At 48.8% G+C, this 27,631-nt stretch overlaps 1 protein-coding gene and 1 pseudogene across 3 annotated transcripts; one reads left to right on the top strand and one right to left on the bottom strand.

Annotated features, from left to right (window-relative positions):
- The first annotated feature begins 4,383 nt into the window (after positions 1 to 4,383).
- LOC136332094 (sialic acid-binding Ig-like lectin 13) lies at positions 4,384 to 27,417 on the top strand. 3 transcript variants are annotated; one of them, XM_066271368.1, is made up of 9 exons: positions 4,384 to 4,502; positions 4,679 to 4,733; positions 4,797 to 5,174; positions 5,375 to 5,653; positions 5,878 to 5,925; positions 6,783 to 7,031; positions 26,348 to 26,441; positions 26,771 to 26,844; positions 27,207 to 27,417. In XM_066271368.1, exons 2-9 carry the CDS (start codon positions 4,700 to 4,702, stop codon positions 27,239 to 27,241), a joined length of 1,191 nt encoding a protein of 396 aa, XP_066127465.1. In that variant the 5' UTR covers positions 4,384 to 4,502; positions 4,679 to 4,699; the 3' UTR covers positions 27,242 to 27,417. The 3 variants fall into 3 exon arrangements, with proteins under 3 accessions (XP_066127465.1, XP_066127464.1, XP_066127466.1); XM_066271367.1 differs by lacking the exons at positions 26,348 to 26,441; positions 26,771 to 26,844; positions 27,207 to 27,417 and adding exons at positions 8,831 to 8,924; positions 9,254 to 9,327; positions 9,685 to 10,281; XM_066271369.1 differs by lacking the exons at positions 26,348 to 26,441; positions 26,771 to 26,844; positions 27,207 to 27,417 and adding exons at positions 8,831 to 8,924; positions 9,254 to 9,327; positions 9,685 to 10,281 and having other exon boundaries at positions 4,391 to 4,458.
- Positions 10,837 to 10,936, bottom strand: LOC136332740 (U6 spliceosomal RNA; annotated as a pseudogene).
- Positions 27,418 to 27,631: the final 214 nt, after the last annotated feature.

Here is a 27,631-nt window from a genome sequence, read left to right as displayed (position 1 = left end):
ATCAGCACCACGGACAGCACCACCGCTAATTTCTAGGAATTTCCAGGAGCCATCTATGTCATGGGCAGAGGGACTGCCCTCTGAGAGCGGTAGTCTGACCCCTGCTGATGCGGAGGAGAGTCTGCTTACAAACCACCCATAACTTGGTAGCTGGCAGAAGATCTCTAACACAGTGAGAGAGTGAGTGGCGTTGAGGATACCATACCTGAGGACAGTAATTCCCGGGATCACCTGCAAGATTTACATTCCCTGGGACTTCCTAAGAGTCCCTATTGTGTTCATTTGTCCTGTTTCTCCCTGAGAATGCAGCTGCCAGTTCATACCAGCAGGAGCACCACTCGACCCCAGCCTGTGCCTCCCCCATCAAAGTCGTCTATGCTATGCTGCAGAAATTGTCAGATAAGCTGCCAGTCTTCCATCCAGATGTTGTTCCCCTAAAGCAAGAACTACATCTATCATATTTCACTCATTTGCCGGACACTTGAGGGCACAGTGTGCATGGTATTTGAGTGAATGAATGAAGAAATGAAACAAATTTCCTTCTCACCTCATGGAAAGGGTTGATAAGTGTTCCCTCCCTGATTAACTTAAGCTTCCATTTCAACAATCCCTGGGCGCACAAACATTGGTGAAATGGCTCCCTGTGAGCACAGTGGTGCGTGAGACAGGGAACTCTTGTGACTGAGGCAATTTCTTGCCCTCTGCACCTCGGTGTCTTGTTCTGCAAAATAAAGAAGTCAGGCTAGAATGTTCCCAGATCTGTTGGCCTGTGGGTTACAAGTTCCTCTTCTGCAAACAGTTAGATCATTCATGGTTTGCCTGTGTCTCTCTTCTCCATTCTATTGCAAATTGGGAACAACTGGAAACTGACTGGAATACGCCAGCCATTCTGACACAGAGATGCTGCAAACTCAGTCCCTTTGGGAAAGAATGAGCTGGCCGGGACAGGGTTGCAAGTGTGGGTAGGTTGCAAGTGGGATCCTTAACTAAAAATCTAGGGTTCAGTGATTGTGTGGGAGTTTCTGTGCATGCCAAAACCTCTACCACCCCTCTGTCGGGAGCCGATCAATGACTGCTGGCTTACAATGTCACAGCAGGAGAAGACCCACAACTGCTGGCTGACAAGGTCACAGCAGGAGAAGATCAAAAACTGCTGATTGACAAAGTCACAGCAGAGAAGATCAATGGCTGCGGGGTGACAAAGTCACTGCAATGAAGACCAATGGCTGCGGGGTGACAAAGTCACCACAAAGGAACGGCACAACGATACTTTCCCCTTTGACCTTTTTGAATTAATCTGGCCTTATATCCCCCCTTTTCTGGGTGTGTGCTATTATTTGTAGCACAGGGATAATAGTACCGTGCTTTCCCTGTAGATTTGTAGTAATTTCTTTGGAAATGAGACAGAAGGTGTAAGTTCCACAGAAAAGCCTATAAGCCCCTTGAACTGGGCTCATAAACATAAGAGGCTGGCTATGATATCCCTCATAAAGGGCTAAGTTTGTAGGAGAATTTCTTCTTATTAATCATGTTAGAAAGAATAAAGTTAGAACTTAACTAGTGTATGAATATAGTAAATGAATAAAGTTTAACTAGACATTAGAATCTTAGGTAAAGTGGAGTGGAGTGGCCTGTTGCGTGGCCTTGGATAGGAGTGCAGCTGGCAAGTAAAGAATGTTTTGTTAAAAGACTTGTTTTGTCACTGAAGGCAGTTGCTGGGCTTTTCTCAGTAAAACATTCTCATGAGATTTTTGTATTTTCCAAGAATAAGGAGAGGAATGTGGTGGGATTCATAGCAGCAATAGCAACTAATGCCTTCTGATATTATGTTGCTACTAGCTATCTTGCAAATGCACTCTATGTATCTTTAAGTAAAAGTTACTCTTAATACTATGTTAGTTTCTTAAATAACAAGCCTTTTGTAGTCTTGTGGGAAAAGAATTAGGACACTGTATGAACTCAAGGCCATTTGCCTGAGCAAGCGGTGGTCCTTTTGCTAGTCCTTGATGATTTCGTCTGCTATCTCTTTCTGCGCCCTTGACTCACAACAACAGTAAAATAGAGTTATTAACTAGTACTAATCTTTTAGAAGTTTGTACCAATATTGTTATTACTATTCAAGTTATTGTATAACTATACTTTGAATAACTTACCACCTGATTTGTAGTTTATAGATATGAATTAACTGTTATCTGGAAATATGTAACCATAGTGAAACTAAAACAATGATGTATTCAAAATACCATGTGATTGTAACTTAGTGTGTGTGCATAAAAAGAAAGCTAGACCAGCATTTAGCAGAGATGCCTGGCAGTAAATGCTAACTAGAGAATAAAGAGAAAGAAAAGAATTCGGCTCTCTCACTCGATTTTCGCCGACGCCGTCTCTTCCTGTGGGACCCCTGGATCCCCCCTGGGGCTGGACCCCGGCACCCCTCCTAATGACCACACTTCTGTCTCCACTCCAGGCTGTGGGCTATGTTTCTAGGATGGCCAGATTTCTGAATTTGAATGACAGAAAATGGGCTGTATGCTTTTTTATATAAAAATCTTAAGAAAAACATGTACATATTATAGGGCTAAAGGCAGCATGCTAGGATGATAAACTACAAAGACAAAGTAAGAACAAAATTAGCTTTACAGTGAGGCTATGGGCTCCTTTGGGGGAACTGGCTGTGGAGATAAAGATTGGGGACCAGGGGGAAGTCCTGGGAAGCCCACAACATTCTATTTCTTGAAGAGTGTTCATTTTGTGATGATTCATGGATTTCTTGTGGGAGAATTTCTCTGTCTTTGTTTCATGTCTCCCTCAAAATATGTTGCAGGAAAACCAACCTAGGTCTACGGAGGAGCTGCCTCCTATTGTTTGGACCACTTCCTTCCACCCGCCAGTCACACAATTGAAAAGTTATCAGCTCTGAAATTTGGTGCATGTCTCCCCTCTCAGACACCCTCACTGGTCCCGAGAGTAGATACCCCTGGCCTGCCGTACCTCACTCACTGTGTCCTGCACACTGGACTGCTGGGACCAGAACCCCCAGAGCCCAGAAGACCTGCCCTGTCCTGCAGCAGTGAGAAGGGTAGTCCAGAGAGAAGTTAGAGAGGAATATAAGTATGACTAAGGGAAAATGTTTATCGGTTTTAAACTCTGCCACCCATTTTCTTTTCCTGACAAGGTGGTGGTGCAGTGGATAAGGAATTGGACTGGCATGTATAGGATCCAGGTTCAAAACCCTGAGGTCACCAGCTTGAGCACAGGCTCATTGTACTTAAGCATGGGCTCACCAGCTTGAGGTTGTTGTTGGCTTGAGCGTGGAATCATAGATTCGACCCCATAGTCGCTGGCTTGAGGTTAAACTTTGCTGGCTTGAATCCAAGGTCACTGGCTTGAGCAAGGGGTCATATACTCTGGTATAGCCCCCCAGTCAAGGCACATATGAGAATGCAATCAATACACAACTAAGGATCTGCAAGAAAGAGTTGATGCTTCTCATCTCTCTCCTTCCTCTATTTCTGTCCCTGTCTCTTTCTCTCTGTCTCAGTCACAAAAGAAATAATATAAAAATTAAATTAAAAAATCTATACCCTATTGTCTGTACTTTCTTCCCTACCAAAGTCCACTGTACAGAGAATCTCTGCCTCAGTTTCCCCAGGGTTTCACCATGGGTGTCCTTTTGATATCCTTGTTGTGTGTAAACACACTGAATCTTCGCCTCTACTGCCCATGTGTCCCCTCTGTTCAATTCTCCTGAGACTCACCTTTCAACCTGGGGGCAGCAGAAGTGACATCCCTCCCACTGTGGCTTCCACATCTCAGCTGCCATCACTAGGCGCTCCAGGCTGCAGAACACTTGCTGTGTCCCCACTGCATGGTGATTCTCAGGCAGCATCCAGGACTGTGTGTGACCCTGTGAGCGGAGAGGGGGAATGCTCACCATGTGGATGATGAGGGAGGAAACGAAATTGACCTTGTCAACCCACCTGAACTTCCCCATTTCCCATGTTGCAGAGACCCACCCTCTCTTGCTTGACATCCACAAACATTTACAATCTAGGCCAGGGGGGTCTGGTCAGAAAAAAAACCTTTATTTGCTCTGCTGAAAATGACCTCCTAGGAGAAGGACCTGACAGAGAAATAAGAGATGGGATGGGGGCTGCACGGGGTGGGATTCGGGCACCGCTCACCCTCCCTGCCCTCAGGGTTCCCAGGAGAGGAAGGGTAGTAGATGGCTGATCTTTAAGAGCCACCCTGGCCAGGACAGTGTCAGAGTCAGAAGTTTCCCTCTGACAAGTGTCACTTTCTGACCCCACCCCCATCTTCCTGTGTGGCCTTCTGTGGATCTTGCAATCCTTGGTTCTCGTTTCTGAGAAACAGAGTCTGAGAAACACATCTCCCAGAGGAACCTGTCACCACGAGCCCCAGACAGGCTATTGTTGCTGCTGCTGCACAGCGGTGAGGGCAAGCCGGTACTGGGGGCCGAGGGAGTTCAAGGGGTTACAAAGGTGGGTCTCCATGGTTGTGAGCTGTGGGGTGTCAGCCTGCTCTGTGCAGAGAGGGGACAAACGCCAACTCAGAGGTTCCTCTTCTGTGAAAGGAAAGGGCCCTGCTCCCTCCCCGGCTGGTGTGGTCCCCTGGGACCCCACCCAACCCTCTGCTGTCCTCATCTTTTCACTCACAGGAGCCCAGAAACCCATCAGAGATGCTGTGGCTGCTGCTGCCCCTGCTCTGGGCAGGTGAGTGCCCGAGGGGAGGGGGACAGACAGGATGGGGGGGAGCTGACCGTTGGTTCTCCACAGGGGCCCTGACTCAGGATGAATACAGTCTGAGGATGCCAGAGTCTGTGACGGTGCAGGAGGGACTTTGTGTCTTCGTGCCCTGCACTGTGTTCTACCCCCGGAATGGTTGGACTCTTCAGGACTCAGCTTGGGGCTACTGGAATCGGAAAGTGGAATTTACAGGCCAGAATGTTGTAGTGGCCACCAACAAACCACCTGGTAATGTGCAGGAGGAGGCCAAAGGCCGATTCCACCTTCTTGGGGATCCCAGGTTCTACAACTGCTCCCTGGACATCAGAGACACCAGGAGAACCGACAGCGGTTCATATACTTTTCGGGTGGAGAGAGGAGCAATGAAATATACTTACCATAATCCCACACTTTCTGTGCATGTGATAGGTAAGAAGCATTCTCCAGTGAGGCCACAGGGAAAGTTCATGGTGGCCCCATATAAGGCCAGGCTAGGACCTCATTCTGGGAAGGAGTTGGGGGTACAGCCTGTTGGGGCTCAGAAAGAGGATCTGGACCGAAGCCTGCGGCTTCTGTTGGGAGACACCTGGGACCCTCCCTCCTGATCTTCTGTCTCCCCTTCTCACCAGCCTTCAACCACACACCCGACATCCACATCCCGGGGACCCTGGAGGCCGGTCACCCTGTAAACCTGACCTGCTCCATGCCCTGGGCCTGTGAGCGGGGCACGCCCCCCACCTTCTCCTGGACATCAGCTGACCACCCTACTCTGGTCCCTGGCACCCACCTCTCTCCTGTGCTCACCCTCACTCCTCAGACTCAAGACCATGGTGCCACCCTCACATGTGAGGTGACTTTGCCTGGGGTCAGCGTGACCATGAAGAGAACCATTCACCTCAACGTGTCCTGTGAGAGCTAGCCCAGAGGGAGTCCCTGATGCGGTTCCTGCAGGAAACAGGGATGGGGGTTTGGGGACTCAGACACTGGATACTGGGTCCTAATCTGGGCTGGGGTAGGATGAGAGAGGTGTCTGCTTCTCCTCTTTCCCCATTTAAGCACGTCCTGGGGACACAGAGCCAGTGTCACTCAGCCTTCACCACTGACTTTGCCCCCTCCATGTCCTTCTGTCCAGACACTCCACAGAACTTGGTCGTCACTGTCTTCCGAGGAAATGGCACAGGTAAGAAGGAGACCGTTGGAACTGTGGGGAGCAGGGCTACTTCCCGGTCAGGACAGGGCTAGGTTTTACCAGTTCATTCTGGTCACCAGACACCCCCTTGCAGGTGAATCCAATGGCCCTTCGCCTTCCTTAACCTTCACAGCCATGTGAGCAGTGTCCCCATTGGTCTCTCACTCCCAAAGGATTCTACAAGCCCCCTGTCAGCTCACCAGGGGAACAAGGCACCAACCACACAGCTGAGCTGCCTCTCAAGGTCCTAGGTCATCCATCTTCAGAAGAGTCCTCCAGGCTCATATTTCAATTTTTCTCTAACAGTTTTTTAATTTTATGTATGTTTGAACAGGTAGTATAGTCACATGGCTAACATTTTAAAGGGCACTGAAATCTATCCTCTGATGCCCATCCCCTCCCTGGAAGTGATCAGGGTCCACACACCACAGTGAGCCTTGGTTTGTTGACCTGAAGGACAAAACAGGTCCTGCAACATTAGTCAAAGACCTCCTCATTCCTCTCTGCAACTGCGCATGAGAGGAAGAGACACCCTAACACAGGCAGACTCAAACTTTCACTCCTCACTGGTGGGAACGTAAACTTGTCTACCTTCTGGACAGAACAACTTGAGAATTTTTCTTTTTTTAAAAAAAATATTTTATTAATTTTAATTTATTGCATTAACACAGATTCAAGTGTCCCACTCAATATAAGTCCCTCTCTCTCACCCTCTTGTCCCCTATTGCCCCTCTTTGCTCACTCCCCCAACTCCCTTCCCCCTTCCCTTTGGAATTTGCTGTCCTGAACAACTTGAGAATTTCTCTTGATCTCTTTGTCACTCTGACCTTCTGTCTCTTTTTCTCCAGCACCCACAGTCCTGGAGAACAGTTCATCTCTTTCCATCCTGGAGGGCCAGTCCCTGCGCCTGGTCTGTGTGGTCGACTGCAACCCCTCTGCCAGGCTGAGCTGGACCCGGGGGAGCCTGACCCTGAGCTCCTCACAGCCTGGGGTCCTGGAGCTCCCTCAAGTACACATGGGAGATGAAGGGGAATTCACCTGCCGAGCTCAGCATTCTCGGGGCTTCCTGCATGTCTCTCTGACCCTCCGTTTGCAGAGTGAGTGCACGTGTGGATTGGGGAGGGGCTAGAGAAAAACACCCACTGCTCCCTCACAGTCCACCCAGGGGTCCCTCTAACTTTGAGGGGAAAATCTGCTCTGATATGGGCTCGGCTCTGAGGACTGAAATTTCTCTGGGACTCAATGTCCTCCTTCTTTATCTTCTTCCTGCATGGCCAGATCTGCAGATGTATGGGGCAGGGTGGGACCTGAGATGGAGAAGCCAGGGGAAGGAGGTGGGTTGGGAAGACAGGCTGGACGTATGTTGTCTGAATAATATTCCGTTGTTGGATGTATCACATTCAGTTCATCCACTCACTGGTTGAAGGATATTTCAGTGTTTCCACTTTGGGGCTATTGTAACACTGCAGTGAACATTGGTTACACTTTTTATGTTGTTCAAACATGATTTTTGTGTTCTTGGGCATTTATCTAGGGGTGGAATCTCTGTGTCAAACGATAGTTTCTGTGTGTTACTTTTTGAGTAAATTTCAAACTTTTCATACATGATGGGTTCATGTTACATTCCCACCAGCCACGTATAATGCTCACAATTTCTCCATAATTACCAATGTCATCATTTCTCTTTTAAAAATGGTAGACTGCCAGTGGGTGAGATGGGCTATTTCACCATGGCTTTGATTTTCACTTCTGCAATAATGATGTTGCTATTTGTTTTCTCATGGAATTATTGCTCATTTATATGTCATCTTTGATGAAAGTTTTTTAAGGTCTTTGCCCTTTTTTTAAAAAAATTTTTATCTGAAGCTGGAAATGGGGAGAGACAGTCAGACAGACTCCCGCATGCGCCCGACCGGGTTCCACCCGGCACGCCCACCAGGGGCGATGCTCTGCCCACCAGGGGGCGATGCTCTGCCCCTCTGGGGCATCGCTCTGTCGTGACCAGAGCCACTCTAGAGGCTGGCGCAGAGGCCAAGGAGTCATCCCCAGTGCCCGGGACATCCTTGCTCCAATGGAGCCTCGGCTGCGGGAGGGGAAGAGAGACAGAGAGGAAGGAGAGGGGGAGGGGTGGAGAAGCAGATGGGCACCTCTCCTGTGTGCACTGGGCAGGAATCGAACCTGGGACTTCCGCACTACCAGGCCGACGCTCTACCATTGAGCAAACCAGCCAGGGCCTCTTTGCCCATTTTTAATAGTGTTGTTTGACTTTCTGTTGCTGAATACGTGACATATGGTGGATACTAATCCTTATCAAATAGATGATTAGCAAAGATTTTCTCCTGTTAAGTGCAATGGCTTTTCACTTTCTCTAGAATGTTACCGTATTTTTCCACCTTAAATTTGAGGCTTGTAATTTGAAAAACAATGTGTTACATAAAGTTATTGAACTCAAGTTTTATTCCTGATAAAATTCATACAACTCCTCATCACTGTCGAAATTCCATCCATTAGCTTGTCCTCATTCGTGTCTGATGACGAATCACTGTCTTCAACAATGAGCAGAAAAACAAGTGCGAAAATGCAAGTAAAAATATCTACAACCGCTGTATAAGACGCACCCAGTTTTTAGACCGCAAATTTTTGAAAAGTTGTGCATCTTACACATGGGGCAATACCTTATTTGATGACTTAGGTGTTTTATTTGTTGAATTCTAACTTATGCATTATAATGTTTGTCCAACTGCTGGGGGTCGGGGCAGGTCTGAGGTGCGTGTACAGCCAGTCCCTCATCCGGTGATGCAGGAAGATGTGAGAGTGACGTCCGGAGTCCTCCTGACAGCTAAGGCCAGGAATGTGCTCAAGAAGGTGACTCCATCCTTGTCCATTTGTCCTGCAGGAAACTCAGACCGTGGGTCAGATGCGGCGCTGGTGGCCGTCGGGGCAGCCGCTGTGAAGGCCCTGGCCCTGCTCCTTTGCCTCATCGTCCTCATGTGAGCTGTGCCCAGGGGCAGGGGATGTCTGAACTCATGTGGCTGAGTCCAGAACCAGGGCCAGGGATGCTGGTGGGTCATGGGCAGGGCAGGCAGGAGGTGAAGTGGTGGCGTGTGAGGGATCCACAGGGACAGGTTGTGCGTCCCACCAGACAAGTGTCTAGGATGGGAGGTACTCACAGTGTTCCAGAGGGTCTGTGGGGACAGAGTGGCACTCTGCACCTCAGTCTCTCCTCCAGCCTCTGGAGAGGGAGCATGGGGTTGGGTCTGCTGTCCACTGCCCCCTGATCCGACCAGACTGACAGACCCTGGTCTCTTCTCTGAGTCAGGTACAACAGAAGAAAGACATCAAGTCCCAAACGGGCATCCAGGGTGCAAACACCATCTCAGGCTAATCCTTCTGGTGAGTGATGCAGGTGACTCACCGCCCAACATTCCACTGACACCTCCCCCTAGATGTTCCCTAGATTCACTCAGCATTGCTTAAATTGACATGCTGTCGTCTTCCCAATCTCTTCTCTGTTGGGTATCCCGTCACAGTGATGACACAGTGGTCCCCTCTCTAAAGCCTGGGTCAGGGTGACATCCTTCACTTTGCCATTTCTCCTTCTCCAGAGTCTTAGAAATCACTAAGATTAGTCCAGCTTTCTTTCTCATCACAGCGTAGCTTGATAGCCATCCTTCGTCATCCTGACTCTGGTAGTCCCTGTAGCCTGTTCCCTTCATTGAGTTTCTGAATTCACTTACATCCTGTGTCCAGATTGTGCTCCCAGAGACATGTCGTCCGCTTCCTGAACAGTGTGAGCAGCGACGGTTCCTCTGCATGGCCATGGGTGAGATGCACACAGCGCGGCTGGATTGGAGAACCTGGCGGGGTCTGTCCCCTGCAGATCTCTCCTCCAGACTCTGCCATCTCCCTGAGTGTCACACCATCCCTACAGCATGTTGGCTCCAGGGACATTGTGACTCTGAGACTTTGCACATGCAGTTCCTGTTGGTGAAATGCCCTTCCTATCCCATTCCTACATCTCCAAGAACTGACCATCTTTTTGGCTCAGTTAAAAGTCACCTCATTGTGTGTGTGTGTGTGTGTGTGTGTGTGTGCACTTCTGTTTCTGTGATTATTGTATAGTTTAATCAAAACAATAAGAAGTCATTATTGACAAACTCTTTAGCCAGTATAAGTGAACACGCACTGTGTGCCAGCATTGTAGTACCAACTGGGCATGCCACCCAGTACCGTGTATAAAAGTCTCTGTCATCTAGAAACTGTGATTCTGGAGAGGAGAAGATGGGAGGGAATGTAAGAGGAGAGGAGAGTGAAGGGTAAAAGAGGGGAGGGGCTAATTTAACATAAATAAATAAAAATTTGGATCATGTTGAATGGTACTATGTGTTTGTGGAGATATTATGCAAGGAAAAGATCTGATGACAAGTGGGGTGACAATTTCCAGCACCTGAGAGTGTGAACAGTGACATTTGAGCAAACTCTAAACAATAGTGAGAAAGTAGACACTGTGTCCCCTGAAGCACACTAGCCAGGAGCATGAAGAGCGGTGCCACAGCTTGAGGCAGAAGCAGTGGGGAGTGTTGTGGGGACAGGACTGAGACGTGACAGCACAGGGGCTCATGGGAGGGAGACACCAGGTGGTGCTGAGACCCACCCTGTGCAGCACAGGGTGGCCGTTCAGCCAATGCAGGACTCTGGAGGCCTCTGAGGAGAGCAGAGGTCTGACTGAGCACTCTAGGTCACAGGACCCACACGGCTGCCCTGTTCAGAAGAGACCAGAGTGAGTCCCGGCAGCCAAACACAGATGGGAAGGACTTGGAGGGCAGGAGAGGAGGGGGTAGAATCAGGGAGGTGGAGTGAAGTGCGAGGCTTTATTTATTTATATTTATTCCTTTAAAAAAAACAAGACTGGAACGCTTCACAAATTTGTGTGTCATCCTTGCTCAGGGGCCATGCGAATCTCCTCTGTGTTGCCCCCACTTCAGTGTATGTGCAGCTGCAGCAGGCAGGAGAGTGGAGTTAGGGTTTTGAATGCAGCTTGAGGTTCAAGTTCACTGAGTTTCCTAGTAGACGAGGGGAAGGAGGCAGAGTCAGAGCAAGGCTGATGCCAAGCATCTCCCCTGAGCGACAGAAAGGATTGGTAGAGTGTCCTGGGCACAGAGCGGAGGGTTTGGAGGGTGATGTTCATTCTAGGAAACCTCTTCACATCCAACTGGGGATGTCAGTGAGAGGGCCGTGTGAATGTCTGAGGTCAGGAGAAGGGTCCTGACTGCAGGTGGGAACAGGTATACTCCGTGTAATGTAACGACAGCAGGTGAAATAACAAAAGGTGTGGAAGGTGCACGAACATGGAGCCAGAGCCACCAGTCCAGATTCCGGTGTAGGTAAACATGGTCTTTGCCTCCTCCCACAACCACACCACAATGAACACAAAACAGCAGAAAAACCATAATTCGAATCCCCCTATTACTCCTCTTTTTTTTTTTTTAAATCCTTACAGGACCACATCTGCAAAGTTTCTCCAGACATGGCCAAACAGATGTTCCTCCTGACACCCCTCAAAAACACCACCTTCTGATCTTCCTCCCATGATGCCCCTAAACAGCAGGGAGTAGCCAGATGAATAAGCGGCGCCCCTAATAAACACAAAACACCAGGATATAGGGTGGTGGGCAATGGGGGAAGGTCACGTGGGGAACTCAGGCCTGGGAACTTTGGCTAGGACCGCCCACACTCAGACACACCAAAAGAAACCTCCCAGGAACCCTTTGAAAAAAAGTGACTGTCCGTCAGCCAGTGATATTTCACCACGTCATATTAGCTCGACCACCATAGGGACCCTTTAAATATTTCTCATGCAGGTCACCTCTTGCAACTCTCTGATCCCTGCCCCCCGGGACCAGAGAACATCATCTGGGCAGCGCGGTACACAATAAAGCCTCTACTATTGCACACTTTGTGGCTATGGTCCCTTCCTTTCTTCTCGGTGGGGAAAAATACCTTACAGTAATATCACTGGGTCAGGAGCCTCTCTGTCATAGACTATGTCGCTGTAGCCCTTCTTGTCTTGTCTCAGCCAAACATCACATAGATGCTCACTAAGCGTTTTGTCAGTGACTTAATAAATGAATGGATGCTGCCTTCACTTCACCTGAGACCTCCTTCTTTTCTTCTGCCCCAGACTCCCACACGGATATTAGATGCCTACATCCTGTAGGACTGACCACAGCTTGTAGATGAGCCTGTGACCTCTAGGTCAGTACTTCCGTGGACCAGCTCCCTGTTATAGACAATGGAGCTCAGAATAACCCCTCATACGGAAAGACCTTAGGAGACTCATGCGTCCGATTTTCAGATGTCCTCAGAGGTCCAGGTCCTGCTCCAGTGATGGAAGACAACCCCCCATGAAAGACTGGACTTGGGGTCAGCTCCCTGTCTGTTCTCTGGCCGAGTGTCTTGAGTCTCTAAGTTGTGTGCTGATTATCTGTTCTATGCTGAGATGGGGTGAAGTTTGAGTTTGAGGTTCCTCTTTTAGGAAGGGCCAAGATCTCATACTCCTTTCCAGCTTGCATGGTTTTGATATGGCTTTTTTGATTTTTCCTTCTGCTTTTACTAATTCTACCTTTTAGCTTCTGTAAGCCTGCTTCAGCATTCTGCATACCGTATAACCCCACCCATCTGTGCAGTCATAAAACCCCACAGACCCAGCCAGTCGGGCTCAGACTTCAGAGTGCTAGCTCCTCTGGGCCCACCGGCATAATCAATTGGTTCTCCAGCTCTCTGAGTGTCACTTGGCCTCCATGGCAGTCTGTTCTGTTGTAACAATCTCACCACAATCCTCCTCCCACGGCATCATTCTTTCTCATGCACCGGCACCCAGAAACCCTCTGAGTCAGAAATGTGGCTGCTGCTACCCCTGCTCTGGGCAGTTGAATGGCCAAGAGGAATGGGTGTAGCTAGTGCAATGGTTGTGGCAAAATCACCTTCACTGTGACCCTAAATAACCTCGGTTATAAAATGCAGGAGGAGACCCAGTGTACATTCCACCTTCTTTGGGATTCCTGGTCCTACACTTGCACCCTGGACATCAGAGATGCCAGGAGGACAGATGATGTACTTTCCAGGTAAAGAAAGTCCTCTGGAACACTCGAACACACTGAACGTACTCTGAGCAGGGACAGTGACGTAATGGGCTCCTAGAGAGGCCACGCAGGAAGTGTTTGGAGGCCCCCGGTTAGGGCTGAGATGGAAGGACATGGAGCAAAGCCCGACGCTTCTTCTCTCAGGACTGTAACTGGGACCCTTCCCCCTGACCTCCTGTCTCCCCTTCTCCTCCACAGCCCTCAGCCACAACCGTGACCCTGGAGTCGGTCATCACGGGAACTTGACCTGCTCCCTGTCATGGGCCTATGAGCAGGACACATGCTGCACCTTCTCCTGGACATCAGCTATTCACACTCTCTGGGTCCCAGGACTCGTCACCTATAATCCACGCCCCCGGGACCACAGCAGCAACCTCACCTATCAGGTGAAGTTCCCTGCACCTGGTGTAACTGCGGAGAGAACCAAACACCTCAGTGTCACCTGTGAGTGCTGGGGCAGACACCAGAGTCCCTGAAGGTGCACAGAACCGGGGACCAGGCTGGTGTGCTTGGTGTTTTCTTCTTAGAAGACTGGCTGTGTAGGGGACGTAGAGGTAACAACCCGGTCCCTCTTGCATCTGTGGCTCTGGGCGGGGGGAAGCCTAGCTGTCCTCTCTCCATCCCAAACCACTGAAGAGGGGACTCCTCTCTCCACCACTGTCACAAATATAGTGCTCGATAAATATCTGTGGAATGAGCCCCTGGCCAGGTAGCTCAGCTGGTGAGAGCATCATCCCAATATGCCAAGTTCGCAGTTTTCATCCCCAGTCAGGGCACACACAAGAATCAACCAGTGAATGCATACATAAGTAGGACAACAAATTGATGTTTCTCTCTTTCCTTATCTCTCTCTCTTTTCCCCTCTCTATAAAATCAATCAATAAATAAAGCATTCGTAGAATGAATGAACAGACGGCTTTTGAGGTCAAAGGTTTCCAGTGTTCAGGTGAGGGCCTTAATATTTCTGCCAGACTAGTCTCTTGCCCTTGGAGGCGAGTTCAGGCCACAGGGAGAAATCAGAGCTCCCCAAAGAGACAGTGGGAAGAAACTTTGCTTTGCCAGAAATAGCCACCCCATGCACAGGCATGGGCACAGTGTCCCCTTGTGGCCAGAGCTGTGAATGCCATAATCTCCGAGTAGAGGGAGGGGAAAGGGTGGAGGGTTGGTCGCGAAGGTATGAGCTGGAGGCAGTGCAGGAACAGGGCAGAGATTCCAAGGGTGGAAGCTCGAAGTGGAATCTGCATACCTGCAGGGGCAGTAATGGTGCGCTTCAGCGTGTCGAATGGGGAGAAGGAGCAGGGTGTGAGCTGAGGTCTCTGCGTGTGCATCAGCTGTTAGTGATTTTTGGTGTGTGTGTCGGGTGCCCGGCTGGCTCTAGGTAATGGGTGAGATGGGACCCGTCATGCAGGCCCAGCCTGTGAACCGGACACACATTCCTATCACATGGAGATGGAGCTCAATGGTGGACGGAAAAGGGGGAGGTCCTAACAGGACCAAGAGACCCTACAGACCCCGACTATGAGACTGAGGGGTCGAGAGGCACAAAGAAGCTCAGAGTCATTGAGACTCAGTGTTCCAGTAACCCAAGGGCCTTAAAACTTAGACACACTAATCGTACAGGTCCAAAGGCTTAGACCTTGTACCCCAACACCGAGCGCCAAGGTCCGGAGACTCAGACCCAGAGATTCAAGCAGCTGAGAAAACCTGGGCTCCAGAAACAACTTTCTCCTACCCAAACTCCAGGAACTAGAGACTCCTTCTCCCCTCCACTGACCAAGGGCTTAGGAGACCTGTGAAATGGAAAGTTAGGGGAGTCCAAAGATTCAGATCTCTGAGATCAGAAGACCAGAGATCCTGGGTCTATGAAACTGACCCTTCAGGTTCTCAAACCTGTATCCCCAGAGCCAGAGCTCAAAGGTCTTCATGATGAAGGGATCAGAGCTTTACAAGGTGTGGATCCGAGGTAAGTGATATCCTGAGGCACATGACAGGCACTGTGTCACCCGTATTTTTCCCATCTGGGAACCACAGTGCCACAGTTTCAGGGTAAGGTCACTGTTAGAGATCACCATGGGCCGATTCTGGATCACTGGTTTTTTATTTCATTTGTCTAATGGTCATTTCTTGAGGTCTTCTTGTATCAGCCTGGCTCTGGGCCAGGTTGTACCGATGAAAATTAGGATCCTGTCATCTGTGGCCCCTGCCTCATGAAGTGATGGAGACACAGTCAATATGAGGTGACAAAGTTTGACACCACAGCAACTCAATCACTGCCAGCCAGGGCGTCAGTTTTCTCATCTGTAAAATGGGAATATTAGCAATACCAGCCTGATACAGTTGGAGTCAAATTGAACTAACAATACCCATCACAATTTTTGACTGTCCCTGGCAAATAATTACGCTGAAAAGATGGCTGTAGGTCTCATCTCACAACGTTACTGTTCAATGTTACATATGAGGTGCTGCCACTATCACTTCACTTAACAGCTGAGGAAAGGACATTCAGAGATAAGTCCTTCACAAACTGTCAGAATATAAAACAAGAATCTGAAAAGTAGAATACATTTTAGGCTTTGTGAGCCATGGGGTCTCTGTCATAACTCTTCTATTGCGGAGTGAACATAGCTACATTCAAGCATAATTGCTGGACACTTAAATTTGGGTTTCATATACTTTGATCTTTCATTTTCCTCTCAATTATTTTAAAGTGCAAAACCAGTCCTGGCAGGGAAGCTTAGTTGGTTAAACATTGTCCTGGTACTCTGAGGTTGTGGGTTCTATCCTCAGGGGACATACAAGAATCAACCCATGAATTGTGGATGAGTGGAAAAACAAGTAGGTGTTTCTATCTAAATATCAATTAATAACTTAAGAAGTGCACAACTATTCTCAGCATGTGCGCTACATAAAAACAAACAGCAAGTCAAATTGGGCTACAGTGTCCTGATCGCTGTTTTCCTTCTCTATGCTGTGCTTCCACCTGGGGAAGATGGGCAGTGGCTAAACCTTCAAGCATGTGGAGAATTTGAACCCAATCAAGGAAGACCCAGACCCAAGTGAAGGTCTAATGGCAGTTAAATGCAGGATATGTTTAATATGTTCCCTACTCAGGTTAGGCACTTAGATGCTATAAAGTGAAAAAGGTACAACAAAATCATCAGTGAAGTCTCCTGCCCCCTGGCCACGTAGAGGTAGCCCCCCTCCGGGGACAGTCTAGAAGCATATTCTGAATCAGGGTGCACAGAGCATCCCTATTCTCTCTGAGGCCAGGGTGGGAGTGGAGTGTCAGGTCCCCAGACACAGCATTAAACACCCCCTCACGCCTCAGCCCACTGCTGCCTGGGTTTTGCTCCTCTTCTCTAAGACAACTTACCCATGGACACCAGCATCCTTCCTATCCACAAAAAAAGGCTACTTTGGGCTCACTCTAAATTTGGGTGTTGTTTTTTTTTTTTTGTCATGTCTAGAATGACCTACACTCTCTTGTACTCCTACATCTTTGAACAAACTCTCATAGTCCAACCAGTAGCCTTTTCTGCAAGCTCTCTTTTCTCTGCAAACTGCTTAAATGAGCCAGTGCACAACAACACAGCAACTTCCATCTCCGCCCTGACAGCTCCCGCACCAGGACAGCCAAACACGCTAAATACCCTGTGGATGAACTAGGAAGCAGAGAGAAGCATAAGAGAACACCAGCCTGTAGATAAGCAGTCTACTTCTCCCTGATTTTTTCCTCTTAGGCATGCCACACCTGTTCACCACTCCAAGTTCCGGATTCTATGCTTGAAAAGTCAGACCCTTCTCAGAGGTGGGTGACCTCTGATCTTAATACTTGGCCCAATTTTAGCACCACAACCAGCACCGTCATGTACCTGGAGTCTCCTGGGTCTGTAATCCGTACTGGAGATACAGGCCTATCTCCTTGTTCCTTAGTCACCTTATCACTTCACAAGTAAATTAGTTGAAGATAAGGTGAAAGGGAGGGGAAGTTTTCTACAGCATACAAAATGAAATACCTGGACAGACAGCTCATGTTTAGGTCATCAGTGCATGGGGCTAGAAAATTGGCATCAACTCTTTGATGTGTGATGATTCCTGAAGCTTGCATGGCCACAGAAAACCGTCCCCCTCAGCATCACCTAAGGGTGTGAGGTCGTGACTCCCAGGGTCCCGAGAAAAATACTGAGTCCAAGGAGAGTTCATGGCTTTGGATATTCAAGGCCCAGTTCCTGGGGATCAGACTGAGGAGGGACAAGAGTAATTCCAAGACCTACCTTTGCAATTTTTGTTAGGACAGCCAATACCTATTATACCTTTAACCAACACAAAGAGAACATTTACAGTTGTTTAAATATCTCATCCCCTTGGGCATCATACTTTTCAAGATCACAGTAAAAGGAAAAAAGCAATCTTTCTTTCCTCTGTGGGACTAGTTTGTCATGGGGTCTCTGCCACCTCATAGCAGTTTGAATTTCTAAGTTAATACAATGGGAAGGATGAAGTCATAAATGGGAAGCCATCATTGTCATGCAGCCAGATTTCTCCCCACTAATCTTCCTGCTCAAATAGTAATGAATTCAAGATCTCCAGTGAAATTTCCTCAGCTATCACAAGCTGAAACCTTGGTGGCCAATGGATGGGAGCCTCAGCTCCAAGTATTCAGAGGACAGATACCAACCAGCAACCAGCACCATTGCTTCTGATCTTGTCCAGGAACCCAGAACTTCTCTGAGAAACAAAAACTTGAAAAATTTATTTTTATATCTCTAGTTAGAAGATTATAAATGATTTCATGAAAATTGATTGCTGTGGAAGAAAATAGAGTTTTAGTATTTAAAAAATGACTTGAATTGAAAAGAGTTTGATCCCCGCTAAGGGGGTGACAACTGGAAACTCAGTCACATCACCTCTCTCTACCTCAGTTTCCTGCTCTGTGAAGTGGGGGAATAATAAACCCCATCTCACTAGGATATTGTGATACAGACAAAGCACAATACACAGGTCCTGGTACAAGGTGCATGTTCATTGTGTGCAGTTCTTATCCCCTTGGAAATGCAAGTATGTGCCATTAACTTGTCCTGATGGTAGACATGCTAAGACACATCATGTAGCATGGTACTGAGAGCTCTGTGGTCATGAGAGTTACCTTTTTTGCAGAGGTAGAGAACAAGAAAATGTTGGGCTGAGAAAACTGATAATTTTTACTGGTAGTCACCCATAGACACAGAGTACCACTCATATGAGTGTACCAAGCTGGATAAAATTAATGAAAGGTCTTCTACAGATGGAGCTTTGCATATCACTGATTCTGTATTTGAGGATCACCCGATCTTGTCATTTTTCATCACATTGTTCTGAGTTGAGTTTCAAGGACAAAACCCATGTAAGACATATCTCTGGGTTTGGTAGGGCCTTAGCACCTATTGTAATTTTAAAAAATTAAGTCCTGGGTCTCTGGAAGTGTGTTCTGAATCCCACTTGAGATCTACCTTCTTTCTGTCTCCTTGCCTCTCTCAACCCCAGACACCTAGGTTTCAGAGAACTTGATTGACAGAAACACCCCCTTTCCAACCACTGTCTCGAAATAGAGGGGAAGATAAGTGTCCGGACAGACTGCCTGTTTCAGCACAAAACTGTGAAAAGTCTTTGCACGAATGCTGTGCACTAATACTATTCTACTTTGGTTTATTCAGGCCTCAGTGTATTGAAGGAGCCTACCCACACCGGGGAAGGACAATCCTCTTTACCACATCCACAGATTTATATAATAATTTAGTATGGAAATACCTTCGGACACAGCACAACACACACACACACACACACACACACACTTTGGCTAAACCTCTCTCATTTTGAATCAGCACCACGGACAGCACCACCGCTACTTTCTAGGAATTCCCAGGAGCCATACTATGTCATGGGCAGAGGGACTGCCCTCTGAGAGTGGTTGACTGACCCCTGCTGATGTGGAGGAGAGTCTGCTTACAAACCACCCATAACTTGGTAGCTGGCAGAAGATCTCTAACACAGTGGGAGAGTGAGTGGCCTTGAGAATACCATACCTGAGGACAGTAATTCCCGGGATCACCTGCAAGATTTACATTGCCTGGGGCTTCCTAAGAGTCCCTATCATGTTCATTTGTCCTGTTTCTCCCTGAGAATACAGCTGCCAGTTCATACCAGCAGGAGCACCACTCGACCCCAGCCTGTGCCTCCCCCATCAAAGCCATCTATGCTATGCTGCAGAAATTGTCAGATAAGCTGCCAGTCTTCCAACCAGATGTTGTTCCCCTAAAGTAAAAACTACATCTATCATATTTCACTCATTTTCCAGACACCTGAGGGTACAGTGTGCATGCTATTTGAGTGAATGAATGAAGGAATGAATAAAATTTCCTTCTCACGTCATGGAAAGAGTTGACAAGTGTTCCCTCCCTGATTAACTTAAGCTTCCATTTTAAAAACCCTGGATGCACAAACATTGGTGAAATGTCTCCCTGTGAGCACAGTGGTGCATGAGACAGGGAACTCTTGTGATTAAGGCAATTTCTTGCCCTCTGCACCTCGGTGTCTTGTTCTGCAAAATAAAAAAGTCAGGCAAGAATGCACCCAGATCTGTTGGCCTGTGGGTTACAAGTTCCTCTTCTGCAAACGGTTAGATCATTCATGGTTTGCCTGTGTCTCTCTTCTCCATTCTATTGCAAATTGGGAACAACTGAAAACTGACTGGAATACGCTAGCCATTCTGACACAGAGATGCTGCAAACTCAGTTCCTTAGGGAAAGAATGAGCTGGCCGGGACAGGGTTGCAAGTGTGGGTAGGTTGCAAGTGGGATCCTTAACTGAAAATCTAGGGTTCAGTGATGGTGTGGGAGTTTCTGTGCATACGAAAACCTCTAGCACCCCTCCTAATGACCACAATTCTGTCTCCACTCCAGACTGTGAGCTATGCTTCTAGGATGGCCAGATTTCTGAATTTGAATGACAGAAAATGAGCTGTATGCTTTTTTATATAAAAATCTTAAGAAAAACATGTACATATTATAGTGCTAAAAGCAGCATGCTAGGATGATAAACTACAAAGACAAAGTAAGAACAAAATTAGCTTTAAAGTGAGGCTATGAGCTCCTTTGGGGGAACTGGCTATGGAGATAAAGATTGGGGACCAGGGGGAAGTCCTGGGAAGCCCACAACATTCTATTTCTTGAAGAGTGTTCATTTTGTGATGATTCATGGATTTCTTGTGGGAGAATTTCTCTGTCTTTGTTTGACGTCACCCTCAAAATATGTTGCAGGAAAACTGACCTAGGTCTACGGAGGAGCTGCCTCCTATGGTTTGGACCACTTCCTTCCGCCCGCTAGTCACACAATTGAAAAGTTATCAGCTCTGAAATTTGGTGCATGTCTCCCCGCTCAGATACCCTCACTGGTCCCGAGAGTAGATACCCCTGGCCTGCCGTACCTCACTCACTGTGTCCTGCACACTGGACTGCTGGGAGCAGAACCTCCAGAGCCCAGAAGACCTGCCCTGTCCTGCAGCAGTGAGAAGGGTAGTCCAGAGAGAAGTTAGAGAGGAATGTAAGTATGACTAAGGGAAAACGTTTATCGGTTTTAAACTCTGCCACCCATTTTCTTTTCCTGACAAGGTGGTGGTGCAGTGGATAAGGAATTGGACTGGCATGTATAGGATCCAGGTTCAAAACCTGAGGTCACCAGCTAAAGCAGAGGCTCATCGTACTTAAGCATGGGCTCACCAGCTTGAGGTTCTTGTTGGCTTGAGCATGGAATCATAGATTCGACCCCATAGTTGCTGGTTTGAGGTTTATCTTCGCTGGCTTGAACCCAAGGTCACTGGCTTGAGCAAGGAGTCACATACTCTGCTATAGCCCTCTGGTCAAGGCACATATGAGAAAGCAATCGATGCACAAGTAAGGTGCTGCAAGAAAGAGTTGATGCTTCTCAGCTCTCTCCTTCCTCTATTTCTGTCCCTGTCTCTTTCTCTCTGTCTCAGTCACAAAAGAAATAATATAAAAATTAAATTTAAAAATCTATACCCTATTGTCTGTACTTTCTCCCCTACCAAAGTCCACTGTATAGAGAATCTCTGCCTCAGTTTTCCCAGTGTTTCACCATGGGTGTCCTTTTGATATCCTTGTTGTGTGTTAACACACAGAATCATCGCCTCTACTGCCCATGTGTCCCCTCTGTTCAATTCTCCTGAGACTCACCTTCCAACCTGGGGGCAGGGGAGTGACATCCCTCCCACTGTGGCTTCCACATTCCAGCTGCCATCACTAGGCGCTCCAGGCTGCAGAGCACTTGCTGTGTCCCCACTGCACAGTGATTCTCAGGCAGCATCCAGGACTGTGTGTGACCTGTGAGCGGAGAGGGGGAATGCTCACCATGTGGATGCTGAGGGAGGAAACGAAATTGACCTTGTCAACCCTCCTGAACTTCCTCCATTTCCCATGTTGCAGAGACCCACCCTGGCTTGCTTGACATCCACAAACATCTACAATCTAGACCAGGGAGGTCTGGTCAGAAAAAAACTTTATTTGCTCTGCTGAAAATGACCTCCTAGGTCCTAGGAGAAGGACCCGACAGAGAAACAGAGACGGGCTGGGGGCTGCACGGGGTGGGATTCGGGCACCGCTCACCCTCCCTGCCCTCAGGGTTCCCAGGAGAGGAAGGGTAGTAGATGGCTGATCTTTAAGTGCCACCCTGGCCAGGACAGTGTCAGAGTCAGAAGTTTCCCTCTGACAAGTGTCACTTTCTGACCCCACCCCCATCTTCCTGTGTGGCCTTCTGTGGATCTTGCAATCCTTGGTTCTGGTTTCTGAGAAACATGGTCTGAAAAACACATCTCCCAGAGGAACCTGTCGCCACGAGCCCCAGACAGGCTATTTTTGCTGCTGCTGCACAGCGGTGAGGGTGAGCCGGAACTGGGGTCCAAGGGAGTTCAGGCGGTTACATAGGTGGATCTCCAGGTCGTGAGCTGTGGGGTGTCAGCCTGCTCTTTGCAGAGAGGGGAGAAATGCCAGCTCGGAGGTTCCTCTTCTGTGAAAGGAAAGGGCCCTGCTCCCTCCCCGGCTGGTGTGGTCCCCCGGGACCCCACCCAACCCTCTGCTGTCCTCATCTTTTCACCTGCAGGAGCCCAGAAACCTGTCAGTGATGCTGTGGCTGCTGCTGCCCCTGCTCTGGGCACGTGAGTGCCCGAAGGGAGGGGACAGACAGGATGGGGGGGAGCTGACCGTTGTTTCTCCACAGGGGCCCTGGCTCAGGATGAATACAGTCTGAGGATGCCAGAGTCTGTGACGGTGCAGGAGAGACTTTGTGTCTTCGTGCCCTGCAGGGTGTCCTACCCCCGGAAGGATTGGACTTATCAGGACTCAGCTTGGGGCTACTGGAGAAGGAGTGTGGAATTAAGAGGCCAGAGTGTTGTAGTGGCCACCAACAAACCACCTGGTAATGTGCAGGAGGAGGCCAAAGCCCGATTCCACCTCCTCGGGAATCCCCGGTTCTACAACTGCTCCCTGGACATCAGAGACGCCAGGAGAACCGACAGCGGTTCATATACTTTTCGGGTGGAGAGAGGAAAAATGAAATATACTTACGAAAACCCCATACTTTCTGTGCATGTGATAGGTAAGAAGCATTCTCCAGTGAGGCCACAGGGAAAGTTCATGGTGGCCCCATATAAGGCCAGGCTAGGACTTCATTCTGGGAGGGAGTGGGGGTACAGTCTGTTGGGGCTCAGAGAGAGGAGTTAGAACAAAGCCTGAGGTTTCTGTTGGGGCACACTTGGGATCCCCCCTCCTGATATTCTGTCTCCCTTCTCCTCAGTAGCCCTCAACCACACACCCGACATCCTCATCCTTGGGACCCTGGAAGCCGGTCACCCTGTAAACCTGACCTGCTCCGTGCCCTGGGCCTGTGAGCGGGGCATGCCCCCCACCTTCTCCTGGACGTCAGCTGACCACCCCACCCTGGTCCCTGGCACCCACTTCTCTCCTGTGCTCACCCTCACTCCACAGATTCTGGACCATGGTGCCACCCTCACATGTGAGGTGACCTTGCCTGGGGTCAGCGTGACCACGACGAGAACCATTCACCTCAACGTGTCCTGTGAGAGCTAGCCCAGGGGGAGTCCCTGATGAGGTTCCTACAGAAAACAGAGATGGGGGTTCGGGGACTCAGACACTGGATGCTGGTCCTAACCTGGGCTGGGGTAGGATGAGAGAGGTGTCTGCTTCTCCTCTTTCACCATTTAAACACGTCCGGGGACACAGAGCCAGTGTCACCCAGCCTTCACCACTGACTTTTCCCCACTCCATGTCCTTCTGTCCAGACACTCCACAGAACTTGGTCGTCACTGTCTTCCAAGGAAATGGCACAGGTAAGAAGGAGCCCGTTGGGACTGTGGGGAGCAGGGCTACTTCCCGGTCAGGACAGGGCTAGGTTTTACCAGTTCATTCTGGTCACCAGACACCCCTTTGCAGGTGAACCCAATGGCCCTTCACCTTCCTCAGCCCCCATGGCCACTGTGAGCAGTGTCCCCATTGGTCTCTCACTCCCAGAGGATTCTCCAAACCCCCTGTCAGCTCACCAGGAGAACAAGGCACCAACCACACGGCTGAGCTGCCTCTCAAGGTCCCTGGTCATCCATCTTCCGATGAGTCCTCCAGGCTCATATTTTAATTTTCCTCTAACAGTTTTTTAATTTATGTATTATTTAACAGGTAGTATAGTCACATGGCTAACAATTTAAGGGGCACTGAAATCTATCTTCTGATGCCCATCCCCTCCCTGGAAGTGACCAGGGTCCACACACCACAGTGAGCCTTGGTTTTTTGACCTGAAGGACCAAACAGGTCCTTCAACATTAGTCAAAGACCTCCTCATTCCTCTCTGTGACTGCGCGTGAGAGGAAGAGACACCCTAACACAGGCAGACTCAAACTTTCAACCCTCCCTGGAGGGAACGTAAACTTGTCTACCTTCTGGGCAGAACAACTTGAGAATTTCTCTTTTTTAAAAAAATTTCTTATTAATTTTAATTTATTGCATTAACACAGATTCAAGTGTCCCACTCAATATAAGTCCCTCATTCCCACCCCCTTAGTCCTCCAACCTTCCCTTTGGAAATTGCTGCCCTGAGCAACTTGAGAATTTCTCTTGACCTCTTTGTCACTCCGACCCTCTGTCTCTTTTTCTCCAGCACCCACAGTCCTGGAGAACGGTTCATCTCTTTCCATCCTGGAGGGCCAGTCCCTGCGCCTGGTCTGTGTGGTTGACAGCAATCCTCCCGCCAGGCTGAGCTGGACCCGGGGGAGCCTGACCCTGAGCTCCTCAAAGCCTGGGGTCCTAGAGTTGGCTCAAGCACATGTGGGAGATGAAGGAGAATTCACCTGTCAAGCCCAGCATTCTCGAGGTTTCCTGCATGTCTCTCTGACCCTCCGTCTGCAGAGTGAGTGCACGTGTGGATTGGGGAGGGGCTAGAGGAAAACACCCACTGCTCCCTCACAGTCCACACAGGGGTCGCTCAAACTTTAAGGGGGAAGTCAGCTCTGATATGGGCTCGGCTCTGACGACTGAAATTTCTCTGGGACTAAATGTCCTCCTTCTTTGTCTTCTTCCTGCATGGCCAGATCTGCAGATGTATGGGGCGGGGTGGGACCTGGGATGGAGAAGCCAGGGGAAGGAGGTGGGCTGGGAAGACAGGCTGGACGTATGTTGTCTGAATAACATTCCCTTGTTGGATATATCACATTCAGTTCTTCCACTCACCGGATGAAGGACATTTTAGTGTTTTCACTTTGGGAATGTTATAATACTGCTATGAACATTGGTTACACTTTTTTTGTTGTTGTTCAAACATGTTTTTTGTGTTCTTGGGCATTTACCTAGGGGTAGAATCTCTGTGTCAAACGATAGTTTCTGAGAGTTACTTTTTGAGTAAATTTCAAACTTTTCCAACATGATGGGTTCATGTTATATTCCCACCAGCCACGTATAATGCTCACAATTTCTCCATAATTACCAATGTCATCATTTCTCTTTTAAAAATGATAGACTGCCAGTGGGTGAGATGGGCTATTTCACCATGGCTTTGATTTTCACTTCTGCAATAATGATGTTGCTGTTTGTTTTTTCATGGAATTATTGCTCATTTGCATGTCATCTTTGATGAAAGGTTTTTCAAGGTCTTTGCCCTTTTTTTTTTTTTTAATTTTTATCTGAAGCTAGAAACGGGAAGAGACAGTCAGACAGACTCCCACACGTGCCCGACCTGGATCCACCCGGCACACCCACCAGGGGCGAAGCTCTGCCCACCAGGGGGCGATGCTCTGCCCCTCCGGGGCATCACTCTGTCACGACCAGAGCCACTCTAGCGCCTGGGGCAGAGGCCAAGGAGCCAACCCCAGCGCCCGGGCCATCTTTGCTCCAATGGAGCCTCAGCTGTGGGAGGGGAAGAGAGAGACAGAAAGGAAGGAGAGGGGGAGGGGTGGAGAAGCAGATGGGCGCCTCTCCTGTGTGCCTTGACCGGGAATCGAACCCGGGGCTTCCACACGCCAGGCCGACGCTCTACCACTGAGCCAAACGGCCAGGGCCTCTTTGCCCATTTTTAATAGTGTTGTTTGACTTTCTGTTGCTGAATACGTGACATATGGTGGATACTAATCCTTATCAGATAGATGATTAGCAAAGATGTTCTTCTGTTAAGTGGAATGGCTTTTCACTTTCTCTAGAATGTTACCGTATTTTTCCACCTTAAATTTGAGGCTTGTAATTTGAAAAACAATGTGTTACATAAAGTTATTGAACTCAAGTTTTATTCCTGATAAAATTCATACAACTCCTCATCACTGTCGAAATTCCATCCATTAGCTTGTCCTCATCCGTGTCTGATGACGAATCACTGTCTTCAACAATGAGCAGAAAAACAAGTGCGAAAATGCAAGTAAAAGTATCTACAACCGCTGTATAAGACACACCCAGTTTTTAGACTGCAAATTATTGAAAAGTTGTGCATGTTATACATGCGGCAATACCTTATTTGATGACTGAGGTGTTTTATTTGTTGAATTCTAACTTATGCATTAGAATGTTTGTCCAACTGCTGGGGGTCGGGGCAGGTCTGGGGTACGTGCACAGCCGGTCCCTCATCCGGTGATGCAGGAAGACGTGAGAGTGACGTCCGGAGTCCTCCTGACAGCTAAGGCCAGGAATGTGCTCAAGAAGGTGACTCCATCCTTGTCTATTTCCCTGCAGGAAACCCAGCCCATGGGTCAGATGCGGCGCTGGTGGCCGTCGGGGCAGCCGCTGTGAAGGCCTTGGCCCTGCTCCTCTGCCTCATCGTCCTCATGTGAGCTGTGCCCAGGGGCAGGGGATGTCTGAACTCATGTGGCTGAGTCCAGAACCAGGGCCAGGGATGCTGGTGGGTCATGGGCAGGGCGGGCAGGAGGTGAAGTGGTGGCGTGTGAGGGGTCCACAGGGACAGGTTGTGCATCCCACCAGACAAGTGTCTAGGATGGGAGGTACCCACAGTGTTCCAGAGGGTCTGTGGGGACAGAGTGGCACTCTGCACCTCAGTCTCTCCTCCAGCCTCTGGAGAGGGAGCATGGTGTTGGGTCTGCTGTCCACTATCCCCTGATCCGACCAGACTGACAGACCTTGGTCTCGTCTCTGAGTCAGGTACTACAGAAGAAAGATATCGAGTCCCAAACGGGCATCCAGGGTGCAAACACCATCTCAGGCTAATCCTTCTGGTGAGTGATGCAGGAGTCTCACAGCCCAACATTCCACTGACACCTCCCCCTGGATGTCCCCTGGATTTAATTCACTCAGCATTGCTCAAATTGACATGCTGTTGTCTTCCCAATCTCTTCTCTGTTGGGTATCCCGTCACAGTGATGACACGGTGGTCCCCTCTCTAAATCCAGGTTTAGGGTGACATCCTTCACTTTGCCCTTTCTCCTTCTCCACAGTCTTAGAAATCACTAAGATTAGTCCAGCTTTCTTTCTCACCACAGCGTAGCTTGATAGCCATCCTTCGTCATCCTGACCCTAGTAGTCCCTGTAGCCTGTTCCCTTCACTGGGTTTCTGAATTCACTTACATCCTGTGTCCAGATTGTGTTCCCAGAGACATGTCGTCCACTTCCTGAACAGTGTGAGCAGTGACGGTTCCTCTGCATGGCCGTGGGTGAGATGCACACAGCGCGGCTGGATTGGAGAACCTGGCGGGGTCTGTCCCCTGCAGATCTCTCCTCCAGACTCTGCCATCTCCCTGAGTGTCACACCATCCCTACAGCATGTTGGCTCCAGGGACATTGTGACTCTGAGACTTTGCACATGCAGTTCCTGTTACTGAAATGCCCTTCCTTTCTCATTCCTACATCTCCAAGAACTGACCATCTTTTCGGCTCAGTTAAAAGTCACCTCAGTGTGTGTGTGTGTGTGTGTGTGCGCGCGCGTGTGTGCACTTCTATTTCTGTGATTATTGTATAGTTTAAGCAAAACAATAATAAGTCATTATTTACAAACTCTTTAGGCAG

Source organism: Saccopteryx bilineata, chromosome 3, assembly GCF_036850765.1.
Source record: "Saccopteryx bilineata isolate mSacBil1 chromosome 3, mSacBil1_pri_phased_curated, whole genome shotgun sequence".
Classification (NCBI taxonomy): Eukaryota; Metazoa; Chordata; class Mammalia; order Chiroptera; family Emballonuridae; genus Saccopteryx; species Saccopteryx bilineata.
This window is presented reverse-complemented; position numbering and strand designations above follow the sequence as displayed.